The 14,693-nt window shown below is 35.4% G+C and overlaps 1 protein-coding gene across 2 annotated transcripts in view; it reads right to left on the bottom strand.

Moving 5' to 3' along the window:
• The window catches only part of SLIT2 (slit guidance ligand 2), a 391,304-nt gene that overhangs the window by 145,712 nt on the left and 230,899 nt on the right, over positions 1-14,693 (bottom strand). For both annotated transcript variants that reach the window (XM_037829492.1, XM_037829493.1), the window contains exon 5: positions 7,059-7,130. In XM_037829492.1, coding sequence (XP_037685420.1) covers positions 7,059-7,130 — 72 coding nt within the window. The remainder of the gene's footprint in view (positions 1-7,058; positions 7,131-14,693) is intronic.

Raw genomic sequence — 14,693 nt, 5'->3', positions numbered from 1 at the left:
TGCTAACTGAATTTTATTTGTAAAAATTAAAACACCATGAAATATACTTAAATCTGAAACAATACTGAACATAAAATTTGATAATTTCTAAGCCAGGCAGGATCTCATTGTCTCAACAAAATTATTATGACTATGCTCCCGTTTTTGTTTTTCTTATTTAGAAGCCTAGTTCATATCATATTACTCTTGGAGAGATAGCAAACTCCAAAAATTCAGTTGGCTTAAAACATATCAAAGTGGTTAGGATCAATATTAGGGAATGGCAACATTTCACTATTCAGAAAGAAACTAGATAAAACCTAAAATCACATAGGAGAAAGGAGAAAAAGTTGCCAAGGACATGGACATGATCTTTTCTATTTCTTTCCTTTGTGTGTGTGAAATTCAAGTATATGAGTGCCTAAATATATAAATCTAATGTCAATAATGATTTTAAGTAATAGCCCAAGATTTAAATTGCAATATATAGAGAATATAAGAACAATACAAAGTGTTCCATAGTAATGAATATCCTAAACAGAAGTTTCCGCAACCATAGCATATCAATATTTCACCTGGGCATTAGTGGAGAAAACAACTGAGGAAAGGATGGTTCTGAGGAACCAAACATGATTTACATTATTTAATACTTTAACCCTTTTACAGTCTTTCAGGTAGTACTTTATTTTGTCCATAGGAATAAAGAATCTCAGTTTTTACTGGAATACTCTGTTTATGTTATAAAGTTATATCCTTTTGACAATGCATTGGAAAAAATCAAAAAGTAGCTCTAAGAAAGATGGTAAAAGAAATTGGTGGAAAGACAACAAGGTTGACCTTGAGTGTTCTGGTAATTCTAAGTAAATTAAGAAAAGGAGATAGAAACTGACACTGGCAATAATTGCTAATATTTATTGAACTCAGAATATATGGCAGATTCTGTATATATAGATATCTCATTAATTCTTACAATAAGTCAGAAAGGTAAAATCACCCTGATTTTAGAGATGAGCAAAGGAGGCTAACAGAGGTCTAGTAATGTAAATAGAAGTTGAATAAAAATTTCAAATTATATTATGCTTTGCCAATAACTTCACTCAGTACATAAATGGCTTGGAAAATGGCTTCAGGAGCTTTACATTCTTCAAGTTGGGGCTGCCGCTAAATCTCTGATGGCTAAGTTTCAAAGAAGAAGCCAGAAGATAAGTAGTGCTAAAGAATTTCATAAAAAGGAGAGATTATCCTAGGCAGAAGTATTCACATGTGAGGGAAGAAGAAAACTGATCCTTAAGTGGTGGGTATAATCCAGTTAGACAGGAAGTAATGTGTCAAAGTACAGTTGTGAGAAGAGGCACAGTAATGTTCAGAATAAATGTTTGCAGGAGAGAAGCCATTCTGGCTTGAACAGAGAGCTTGTATGCAGATGAAGCAGAAGAGAGGTCTGGAACCCTGGGTTGAACTCAGAATGTTAGAACTGGTCAGAATACCTAAAGAGGCTGGCCTTTAAAAAAAAGACATTGCTCCCTCAGGGCTGGACCTACCTTTTAATTCTGCTATATTTCCAGGGCTTTGCCATAGTACCTGTAGCAAAGTGTTTTTTACCTAACTAAATGTTTTGAACCAGGCAATGACAAAGCAAAATGCAAAGGTGGAGAGGTTAATGGTGGCAAATTTTTACACAGTGATTGGAGAGGTTCATCATTCAGCATGTTTTTAGAATTAGAGCATACCAGGGAAAATTGAAGGACCATGGACAGTTCCCAAGGTACAGCTCAGAGTGTGCTGAGGTTCCTGATTTTTTTTTTTTTTTTTTTTTTTTTTTTTTTCACATTTACATACCCAAGACAAGCTCTGTTAATCCCTGACATCCATAGGCAGAATTCTGGATGTTAAGTGGAGGTCTGATCCTCTTAATATGAGATTCTCCTTTTATCATCTACTAAATGAACAGCCCTCTCTACTCAGGTTTGTTCAGAAGGTTTATGCCTCACTGAAGCCCTGTAGAATTTAATGTAAGTCTCAGGAAAGCAGGCTCCATGAGTGTGGAAACAACCTTTTTTTCTGAGTCTCTTCAGCCTCAAGTTTACCGAAAACACTCTAGGCAGGAGCTTGGGACACTAACAGCTATAATTTCAAATTCGGTATCAAAAGATTTCATTTTTATGATAAATCAGTAGACATTCTGCACTTATGACAATTCATATGACAAAGCTCAATGAAATATTACATTTACATGGTAATGACATAATAAACTCTTTTCTCTGATTATAATATATTAATTCTACAGGATGTTAGCAATCCTTGCTATCTTATCATTATGAAGTATGTATAGAGTAAGGGAAACCAAAAGATATTTAAAACTAGAGAAGTATAAAAAATTGTAAATAGTAAAATGTATTTTTGTGTATACAGAATAGAGCTGTGAGATTTATCTTTATTGGTTTTGGTTGAACCATCAATAAAACATATTGAAGATGACAGAGTTCCAAAAAAACAAAATTTTAAAATAATGTAAATAGCTGTGTAACAAAATTTAGATGAACTCTCTCTCTCTCTTGTTTGCCATATCCTCATTTCCATTAGTAATCATTTTCTTCCAAACTAGATTTTGATATGTTTCCTAAAAATTCATATATATATATATTTCTCAATGATATCACAATTTACTTGCCAAAGAAGATCATGCTGAATTACCTTGTGATTCAAACCCTTGTTTACAAATTAATGTATATGAAAAACATATAAATAAAATAGAAAAAGTTTTTCCCCGAATCCATTCTTCACCAAGAGGCAGTTTTCCTGGCAAAGGAAGGTTAAGACTCATAACAGATATGGGTTAATGGAATTGGGAAAATGTGAGCGAGTGGGAAAGGGATATATTTATGGACAGTAAATAGTAATGTCTGACTGGAATATAGAGTTTCTTTTGAGGATGTACTGTAAGATGAAAGAATAAAAGCAGATGTGCTTTACTTTATACAGTACATTGAAAACAATTCTTTTTGAAAATTAATTATTTTAAGTATTCATGTTGAACTCACTAACTAAAGAAACTAATGGTAAAATAAGTCAAAGTTTCCTTTTGTGATGTAAATAGCAACTAGCATTATATTTGCTTTTTAAGTTTATATATTTGTACTTTTTGGCCTTAAATCCTGGGGTAACTATAACTTGGCATATTGTCTCATAAAAACAACAAACTTTTTGAACATTTTTATTCTCATAATGTATGTGCTTAGAGAATTGTTTGCAAAACTCAGCAACTTAGCAATATTTAATTTGCATATTCTCCTAAATTATTCAGTTAAATGGAAATACATAATAGAGACTTGAAAACAAAACAGTGCAAAATATAACATGCCTTTGTTCAAGATTTGATCAGGTGGTAGCAATGGCTTTATTGTATCATAATTAAATTCATTAAATATATATACAAAGTTTATAAAGAAAAGTTCTACAAATACCAGTTATCATTTTAGTGGGGCGTAAGTTTGTAAATATAAGCACTTTAATTAACATGTGTTTTGGCAGATTAAAAACACAGATGGAAACGCTGTGTGATATTTTAACATGATCATTTTATTCTTATATCTCACCTATTTAATTATCAGAAAGGGAAAATGATTTAAGTAGCAGGTGGAGAAAATTAGGTAACAACTTAAATTATAAAGTATTTTAATCAAGTGAAGAAATTAATAGCGATAACCAAAAAAGTTATGGAAAATCATCCCTGGAGACAGTTAAGAACAAGATAAATGTCCATCTGTCTAAAATAGTTTTAGTGTGGCTTGCCTGGAGGAAGGGGAATGAGATCTGCTAATTTGCAAAATTTCCACAGCATCAATTTCATATTGTCAGGATGCTGCCTGGAGCCTATTAAGACATTCCACAAGATTAAAGCAAATGCTTCCAGTGAAAATCTTCTGATAACTGGAATTTTCTCTAAATAGGGTCTAAATGTGGTAAATCCAATAAACAGATTGCAATGCATCAGACTAGGCTTTTAGATAGTGAGATATAAAATGCAGTCTTGATGTAACTAAAACAGATGCACGTTTGGTCCCATTTTCTTTTTTCACTTTTACTCTCTAAATGAGTCTGAACAGCAGCCATCATGGCACCATGCAGGATTGTCCAACTCTTAAGTACAGACACTGGATCAATAAATAGGAAAAAAAAACACTGTACCTCTCCACACAGGGATATTAAAAATCTTAGTATCAATGGGCTTTTACTGAATCATTACTCGATACCTTACGGTCGCCTGTTCAGTAATCATATAAATGAAGCCTCACCTCCACCCAAGTTTAATATTTTTTACCATACATCTTTCTTAACTCATAGTGATAAAATTAACATCATAAAAATCCCAAGAGTTGTTTGAACAGGGATGGCAGTAAGAATGGTGGGAATAAATTGTTTTATCAACCATTGTCATTCAATGTCCTTTACCCCCTTTACTAAACCCCTTTACTTCCAGAGGAGCACGAACTTCCAACAGCTGAAATAGCTTGGATGCCACCCTATTTAGCGTGGCCTATATTCAGATATCTGTGCTCCTTACCACTGCTGTGCTTCAGAATTAGTACTGTTTCTGCTTGCAGAGTGGACACCTTCAATTCTTTGTATTACACAGGCACACGCGCACACGTGCACACACACACACCTATCTACTGCACTTTTGTTTTAATCCCCTAGTCTAATTAAACCCTGAATTCCAGCCTCGTCTATCCTCCTTAGTGCATTCTGTTTCATCCCTTCCATTCTTACCTACTTCTATTCACCAATATGCAATACAAACCAACCTCCTTGAGCACTGCTTCATATTTTCTTTCTTGGACTCTTTCCCCCAAAGTTCCCTGATACATTCCACCGACACTTTAATCTCTTTCTCTCCTCAGCACTTATACACTTAATGTCTTACGTATAAATCGGGGTCTTGTGTATATTAATTTGGCACTTTCTGGTATATTCTCTTTTTCCATTTTGTAGTTCCATGTTTAATTGACCCACAACAAGATAGCCTTATCCACTCAAAATTTTGAAAATTACTTCATGTCCCACTTTCCTGTCTTCTTACAATACTTTTTACAGGGCTGGTTTCTAGCAGATGATTAATGAATACTTGCAAATGAAAAATGTGATATTTTCATAAAATATTATTGTTTTAAAACATTTTTCACATAACTTACTTCCCATTATAACCACAGCAAACCCAAGATGCTATTATTTTCATTTTATAGAAGTAGAAACTAAGGCTCAATGAAGTTTACTGACTTGCTCATGTCTACAAATCCAAGAAAAAGCAAAAGATTCTGCCACTCCAATCCGAAAGGCATCTCACTGAATACATAATAACTGCCTTAAGGTTAGGGAGAAAATATCATGCACATGGGGAAAAAAGGCAAAAAACAAATTCTGCTAAATCAGCATTGCCCTCCTTATAGCATACTGACCAGAATCTCATTTTTCCTTTCATCTCTATGCTTTTAAAATCACATTTTTAAAAAGATAAGTGAAGATCACATAAGGGAGAATCTCACCACTACTGATTTTCCCCTCCCCAAATGTATTCTTGAATATTGGCCAAGGGAAACATACAGATTTGGATTCCCTGAATATCTTTGCTAAGAAGATTAAGCCACCTGTTTTAAGGATTTAGAGTTTAATCCTATATAACATTGTAAATGGGTTTCCCAAAGGGTGGTCAATTGTAGACACCACTATACTTCTACAATGAAATTTAGGCAACTTGAGGAGGTGCTGCATAGAATCCTTCCAGTGTCTGACCGGCTGTGACATACAGAGATACTTCTGAACACCTTATTTGACTGAGGCTACCTGAAGACTTCTCCAAACCCTAATTAAACAGATAACACTATCCATTTAACATGTGAGCACTAATAAAAACCCACAGCCATAATTTTAATGCCTCTACACAATCACACTTTGAAGCCTACAAATCTTCTGCATCTAACTATATGTTTATAAAGTACAAATCTGAAACAAAAAGCACTGACACTTGAGAAGACAACATAGAGGCCAGAAACCATGTTTTTATAAACAGTTGTCTTCTTTGACAAGGAAAAACATTTGTCTCACTTTCAATAGTGGAAAAAATAGGGTTAGAGCCCACCATGGAGAATTTTGACTGTAAGTTCATTCTTGAAAAACTGCCTGCCTTGCTTATTACTAGCTAAGAAATATTGAATTCCTGATAGTTAATCTCAGCACCAAGGGGCATTTTTCCTCTGCATTCCAAACCAATGTAAAAGCTAAGGAAAATATTTTTTGTACCAGCATTCACAGTCAATCAAAATATTCAAAGGCTAATACAATATTTTAAAGTTTATTGAAATATGTATTTACAATATTCAGATTGTCACTGGGATCTTAAATGCGATATGCACCAAAGATAGGCACTTAAAAATACATTTATCCACTGGACACCAGATTAAACATTTATCAAGGAAAAAAACACAGAAAGTTTTCTTTTTTATTATTTTTAAGGAGGCTACACATATATCCTCTCCTGAAGAGACATGAGGAAAAAGATGTAAGAAACATAGTCACATAAAAGTATAAATACAATTTAGTGGACTCATTCTCAAACTTCCAGCATTTAACGAAAATGGCATCTAAAAGCTGCAGGCTACGGGTATCCTGAACATGAAAATATCATCTACTCTTTCTAGAAAAAATTAGTTCATATTCCACATTTCTAATAAACACCTATAGCAACTGAAAAGGGAGTTACTGAAGCGAGCTGACAGATAAAGGGAAGCAAATACATTTTAAGTACTTTTTAAACAAATAATTTCTTTAGATTTCATAAGATTAATCACAAGGTTTGAAGAATAAGTTTTATAACAACTTCAGTTTCAAGACATCTTCTAAATGAGAATCTCTACAAATAACTTGTGAAAACAATTTAAAATGTATTGTTACAATGCTCAAAAATGCACTGGGCTTTCACCATTTTTTTTTTTCTGATATTAAATTTAAAATAAGTTGACCATACAAAAAGATGATAACTTTAAAAATACAAATGCAAAATTGTTTTTTGAAATAATACTCACAGATTTTTAATGTCAACTGCCCCACGGAAAGCCTTCCTTGGAATTGCCTGGATTTGATTTTCACTGAGATCACTAAAACAATAAAAAAGAAAAAAGTACAAAATATTACTTCAAAATTATTGTAAGCATTGTGTTTAAGAAGTGATAAGACACTACAGAAAATCTAAAAAGATCACAATTAAATCTAAAGCATTAAATGCAATTTCTAATAAAATATTTTATAATTCTAAAATAAACTAAAAGGTTGGACTAGAAGGTTTTTTGAAGTACTTTTCCAGATATTTAATTCTGTAGTAAAATACAAAATGTTTCTTTTAAATTTAAGAGTTGATCCGATCCTGTGTAATAAAATACATCTTTAAAACAAATAGTAAATTGTCCATAACTCAATTTCAAGGGGTTTTAAAAGTTTTATTACATGATATTTCTCCAACCTTCCTGACATAACTGATGAAGTATACAGAGAAGCAGTCCACTTTAACTTCCTAGGAAAGAGTGAGTAAAAACTGATAAAACCTGTGTAACCTCATTAAATTTTCATCTCACTTTAAGTAATCTTGAAAATGGAGCATGGCAGTACCGGCCCAACAATAAAACCAACAGATTCTGCATGAAATATTAACACCATACTGACTTAAAACCTTCTTTAAATAATTCGATTATAACGATAAACACAGAATGTCTCTATTTGCATTCTAATATAATTGAGAAATACATTTTAATCAATGAAAAAAGAACTCTTCAAGTTGGATAAGAAGTTTGTAAAAATCACTCACTCATCTCGTGAAACGGGTCATTATTTTTCTCTAAAAGAGTTCAGATGCAATTCCATGAGCTCACATAGTAGTATTAGCCTTAGCAAATAGGATATAAATGCCCATGCAAGAAATGATCAGTTGAAAAGAGAAAATGCTCATCTAATTTTAAGTACCACTACCACATAGACAAAAGCTGAAATATCAAAAAAATATATTATCAAAGTAATGATGATGAACCTCAAATTATGTCTGAAATTCAAATATAACTGATGCTTCACAAAGAAAGATGAAACTATTAACCACAGTTGCATAGCAGGTGAAACTCGTGCCATTTTCCAATTATGTGGAAGTATTTTGGAATGGGTAAGTCCACATCATCTCCCCCCAGGCTGCTTCTGACCAGAGCTTGTGTTCACACATTTGTGGCTATGCAGTAGAGAGATAATTGGCCCATACAGAGATTTACTGTGTGGTCTTGACCTCATTAACACCAAGTTTTAAACAACTGAGATTTGCATTTGTATCTCAATATTCATGACATTAAAAAAAAAAAAAAGTTTGCTAAGCAATTTGTAAAGAAATAAATGTTAGTCTGTTTCAAGAGTGGAAGGTCTTTGGCAATATACATACATATATATATATATATTTTTTTTTTATTTCAAACAGTAAATTCTACAATATATGCTTCTCTAGGAGTTAACGTAGACATCCATTTCCTAAGCCATGCAGCTCCGTTACTGCTTTCAATAGTTTCAGTATATCCCTATGAGTAATAAAATTTCATCTCCTTAAAAATCGCTTATTTCTCTGACTTGTCATTGATTCAGACAGATTTCTTTCCTTTGTTTAATTACACTTAGTTAAGAATCCTTAGCAAGATATATTTAAAAACCATGATGACAGAAACTGTTCAAGGATGCTACTGAGCAACAGAAGACTATGCAATTGGAGAGAGGAAAATCAGAAATTACTAAGAAATGAGGAGGAAGAAAAGATCAAATTCAAGCAAATTTGAATCTGTAATGCCCTCTTTAAACCAATAGTAGTATTTTTTTTTGTTGATTCCTTGCTCATCAGTTTAATAATCACTTAGTATTTTTATACCTCTCTGAAGACAAAAGCTGGATTCACAGAATAAGTAATTGAATGCAAACGGCAAAAAGAGGTTTGCGTCAGATTTGCCTGCTTCTTAGGCTCTGTAAGTCTTCCCATCTGGATAGCTGGGGCCGCTTCATTCTGCATCTGCAGTCTCAGTTCTGCTCAGTGCCTAGACCCAATTTTATCCTAAGATCATGTTCTCAAACACAGGGTAGGATGGAAGGGAGCTCAGTTTAGTCAATGAAGAGCACTGAAACACGCAGTCAGAACAGGGCTCCTTTTGAATTTGATTTCAGTCCTTCTGATTACCTTAGGCAGAATACAAGGGGTTTGAACAACTTTCTGAAGCTAATACTTACTAATCTCTACTTTAGAGTGAGCAGCCTCCAAACTCAGATCCTCTTTATTCCCCTAAGTTTAGTGGCTGACAGGTGGGCCTCCCCTCTAACTAGAATGCACCCAACTATGGGGCGGGGTCTCTGCTCTGGTGCCCAGCCGGTAGTTATGGGTTCCAGACTCATTCATTAAATGGACCGTGTTCCCCCAGGATAGGAGGAAGGTTTTCACTACCTACTTTACATAATAATTCAGTTTTTAGAAAGAATATACTATCCCATTTAATCTATATTTCCTTTAATCCTCAAAACCATCTTGTAAAGTAGGCCTTATTATCCTGGTTTTACGTAGAAGAAATGAGCTTCAGAGATGTCAGATGTTAGTGATAAACAATGGGACAAATTTTTAAAGTAAATGCATAGAAAACGCAGGTAAATACTTGAGTCAAGATTTGGGGATTTCTAAAGACAATGCCAGGGGCTACTTATCAATCTCAATATGTCCTTCCTATGGCCCAGAATTTAGAAGGCTTTTTCTTATTTCATCCTAGCCCCTGACTTATGTCATTTTCAAAATGATGGGTTAGACTGTGTTTGAACAATGATTTATATTGTCTACATATAATCATGCGAAGTATAGCAGCTACTTCAATCCAACATGTATTTATTTAACATCTACCAAATGTAGTTGGGTAAGGTCAATTTCCAGGCTTTGGGAATTTCCAAATCCAGTAAAGAGGATGAGGTGAGTAGTCAAACAGAAGACCAAATACAAGAGATTCAAACAAATTATTGAGTCAAAAAATCAAGAAGAGGTTTTTCATTTGTTTAAAGGCAATGTGAGTAAAGATGTAAAATTTGAAATGGGCTTTGGATGACAGGCAGAGGACAGTGAGGAGCAGCACCTCTAGTGAAATTAATGGCATAAGCGAGGATAAGGGTATGTTGAGTAAACATTTAGTGTCAATTGAGAAATGTGTTGTTATTTCAATGGACAATGGCACGGAGGGGAGGGCAGTGAATGGAAGCAAGGCAAAGGCTCTTCCTTAGATGGATTTAATTGGAAATAAGATTGAGGATGATTATATGGGGTCAAAGATCCAAGTCTGGAAGACCAGATACAAGACTTCTACTACAGCTAGGGAAAGGGTAGTGAGAATTTTAAGCAATATGGCAACCATCAATATATTGCTTGCTTATCCTGGGCTAGTTAGTCTCTGAGATATCTCCCACAGTATAAAGAGAAAAAGGTATGAAGATTAAGAGTGACATCAGGGGCACATAAAGAGCCAAAACTCTGTAATGGATTGCACATGGAGATGGCATAGGTAAGGAACAAGAGAGGAGACAGAGATCACTTTGAACTTTGAATAGAGGGACCATTAATAAAATTGGGAAATTGGAAGAATGATTTGCGGTACCACTCATAAGTTTGGTTTTGGAAGCTTTCAGTCTAATTTGATAAACATAGTATGATATAACACACACTAACAGTTTGATGATAATGAATATAGTACATGGCCAGTAAAACATGAGTAGTATCTGAGAGAGGTGATCTAAGAGATCAAAGAAGAAGGTCATTTAGCTCCGTAAGTCTCAGCTTCCTGTTGGGCGAGGGGGTGGTGATAGGTGGTGGGTGGGTGTAGGAGACCAGGAGAGAGGCAGACACTGGACCTAGAGTGTCTGAGACTGAATTCTAGCTCTGCCATTTATTAGCCAGGTCACCTAGGGCACATTGTTCATTGTCTGTGTTTCAGTTTCTTTATCTATAAAACGAATAACAATAATGCCTACTACCTACTTTACGTAATAATTCGTTCTTTAGAAAGAATATATTATCAATAGATGGATTCAGTGAGTTCCTACCTTTAAAATATTCAAAAATACAGGGCATATAGTAAGAGTAAGCACTATAGAAATGTTGGGTAAATATATAAAAATTATCCTATTTGATGCTTCTGCTGTGTGCTCCCAACTGTATCTCCCTATTCCTTAAGGATCATAATAGGCAACGTGAGATGTTAAAGGGAGTGTATTGTTCTGTGAACTGTGTGGAACAAGAAAAATGAGTCACAACCACTGCATTTGCTGGATGGAGCTGCCAAGGAAGGAGTTTGTAATTACATCACTAGGCAATAGAGTAAAAAATTGTTTCTGAGTAAGGAAATGGCTTGATTGGGGTTGATTTTTAGGAAGATTAATCTGGAAATTGAATTTTGGAGTCGGCAGAGACAATGGGCAGAGAAGCAGTGCCAGACAGAGTGCTGGAGACAGTGGCTCTGCAGTGAACTAGGCAACTATTTTTGGAGAACATTAAACAATAAAGTTGGGAGTTAGGCTTGGCTCCAAATTAGGGTTTTCAGTGCAAGTTAAGGTGATTGTCATCTTGAGGAATGTTTGGAACCACTGAAGTTTTCAGAGTAAGGGAATAGCTAAATGGGGGAAGTGTTTGGAGAAGACAAGTATGGGGATGATACACAAGATACTGAGGAGCTGGGACTGAGCACAAGGAGACTAGGTCAGTCTTGTTAGGTTGTTGTAAATGTTCAGGCATGAAAATATGAAATTTGCTGTGCTGTGCATTTTTCAACAGAAATTGAAATAATTAACACCTTAAACTTGAAAGCTTGGCTTACTCATTTTCTGAGATGACAAGGTAATGAGAAGGGCCATAAACTCTACCTCATTCTGAAAGCAATCTTGATAGGAAAGATATGAATCAGGGTGAACAGAAGTCATTTAAACAGGAGGGGCTTTATACCTTTGGAACTTGCATAATTAGGAGGATACAGGCCTCCCAGGATGAGGCCTGAGAAATTGCTTAGTGGTCAACAGTCAGGGTACCGTGGAGGTCCCCATCTTAGTTCATCCCCGCTCTACTACATCCAGGTGATCCCCAAAGCTCTCTCAGCAGTCTCCAATCAAGTCATTCCTCCCACTCTTCACTGCCACTGCACACCTCGCTTTCATGATGGTCAAAAAAGCTCTCTGCTGATCTCTCTGCCTTGATTTATGATCCCTGGAATGCATCCTCCATACTGACATCTGAGTTATGTTTCCAAAAACTAAAATCTTGTTGACCTGCTCCTCCCAAAGTCTTCTCCATCTCAGTTAAGGGGAAACGATACTTCCAGTTGCTTAGATGAAAATCTTTGGGATCCTCCTTGATGATATGTTTTCACACCTCAAATCCAATCCACCAGCAAGTCTACTCAAATCTTTCTTCAAGATATTTCCAGAAACTGACCTACTGGCACTTTTAGTACCCTGACCAATGCCACCATCCCTTCTTGGCTGGGTTATTACACTAGCCTCCAAACTATTTCTCTCCTTCCATTCTTGCCTTTCTATGGGCTGATCTTGCCTCACTTCTGCTCAAAACTCTTCAATGATGTCCAATCTCACTTCAAGGGGAAGACCAAAATCTCACAAAGACCTACAGGTCCCCCAAACAAGCTGTTCTATACCTCCTTTTAGATCACAGGCCCTTCTACTCTTCTCCTTAGGATTCTGCTCAAGCCACACTGGCTTCCTTGCAGGTCCATGAAAACTCCAAGCATCGTCTCACTTTCGGGCCCTCTTTGATACTTTCTGTGCCTCTTTTTCCACTTGAGCTCCTCACTCATGAATCCCTTAATCTTAATTCACCTTTTATAAAACTTCTTCAAATTCTCTAGGTATTTGCACATTTTCTTTTTGCCTAAAGTACCTCATCCGTTTCATCAGCAGATAGAGTTAAACTTTCTTCAAGATCCAGATCCAATTGTACTTCCTTCAACATAGTTTTCTCCAACTACTCAGCTGAGCCTAGTGTTAAGATCTCTGTAACCTATCAACTAAGTGATGCTGTGTAAGACACTTAGCCTCTCTGGGCCTCCATTTGGTCATCTATGAGATAATAAATATCTCTTAGAATTGTTTTGCCTGGTAAAAATTATAATATTGTTATTTAAAAATGAGTACTTATAGCATGAAGTATCAAAAATCATCACATAATTATTTTCATTAGTGGGGAATCAGTTACTCCTTCTTCTGCGCTCCTATAGCAACTTGCACACACTTCAATACTTTTTATTGAATTTCTTTCTTAGATAATTGTGTCTCCTGCTACACAATATGCCAAATGAAGGCAGGGGTTTTGGTTCATCTTGTTCCTACAAAATCCCTGGCATAGGATAGGCCTTCAGGAAAAGTTTGTGTAAGTCAGGCAGGGTAAGAAAAAAGTCTGAAGAAGAAATTTACAAAATGTGTGACTTGGTGGATATATATGGACAAGGGAGAAAGCTGTTAAGTCTAAATCTGTGCTCTGAGGCCTAATATAAGAAAAAATGGGTGAAATCAGGGAAGAAAATGGGATTTCTTAGGGAACTTTTAGACATATTGGTATCAAGACAACAGGAGGCGAGGCAAATGTAAGTGCCTCATCAAACACTGGAGTTATGAGACTAGAGCTCAATAAAGAGATCAGAGGGAGAAATACAGATTAATGAGTCTTTGCACCATGGTGAGAACCGAACTACACACTGCATATATAAATCTCTTTTCAGGTAGTATGTTTCGAGAAATGTCAAATTTGCAGGTTATTTTCCCCAAGAACGGAAGCTCAGTGTACTCGATAATTCAACATTTGAGAGTGGGAAAATCAGCTGTGTGCTTTCCTTAGCCTCTACCTATTCACTCATTCATGTATTCAAAAGTATTTATTCACAGAGTGAAATCTGAGGTAATTATTTCTTTGTGATATTTCTCTGGTTGTTACTTTTTTACAGTATGTTCTTAACACCAATGTAACTGCTGCCTTATAATGAGCAGGACTGTCTTTTCTATATTTATCATTTCTCTTCAAGGTCTTAATATAACCCTGGGTAAAGTAGGTGTTTCAACCATTCCTTGTCAGATATATAAATGAGCCCTTTTCAGGGATTGCTGGAGTTTTTCTTCCACTGAAAATTCTTTTGTCATGGAAAACCTGAGAAACTTTTAGCACTTGGCAGCTAAAGCTTCTGTGAATAGGAATAATAGCTATCCGCTTTTCTTCTTATCTCTAATATACTTTGGTATCAGTAATTCCTTGCTCTTAATAGAAAGTGTCACCAGAAGGTCTTCATGCAACCTGTTGGCAACAATTGAAAGACTCCATGGAAATTTAAGTGTGAAAAAGTATGTGCCTTAGAATTGATGGAATAAGATAATATACAAACTATTATGTACTGAGCGTCTGCTAACTGCCAGGCCACACACTTTGATTTATTTAATTGTTGCTATAATCCCATGAAGATAAAATTTTTTTATTACTATTTGGAAAACGAGAAACTGAGATATCAGAGATTAAGTAATTCACCTGAGTCGTGCAGCTGGAGGTAGTGGAGCTGGGATTCGAATTTGGCCCTGATGTTCTCCAAAGCTCTTAACCACTGCTGCCTCACACTTACAGGAGCCAAAAC

This window comes from Choloepus didactylus, chromosome 3 (genome assembly GCF_015220235.1).
Source record: "Choloepus didactylus isolate mChoDid1 chromosome 3, mChoDid1.pri, whole genome shotgun sequence".
Taxonomy (NCBI): Eukaryota; Metazoa; Chordata; class Mammalia; order Pilosa; family Megalonychidae; genus Choloepus; species Choloepus didactylus.
This window is presented reverse-complemented; position numbering and strand designations above follow the sequence as displayed.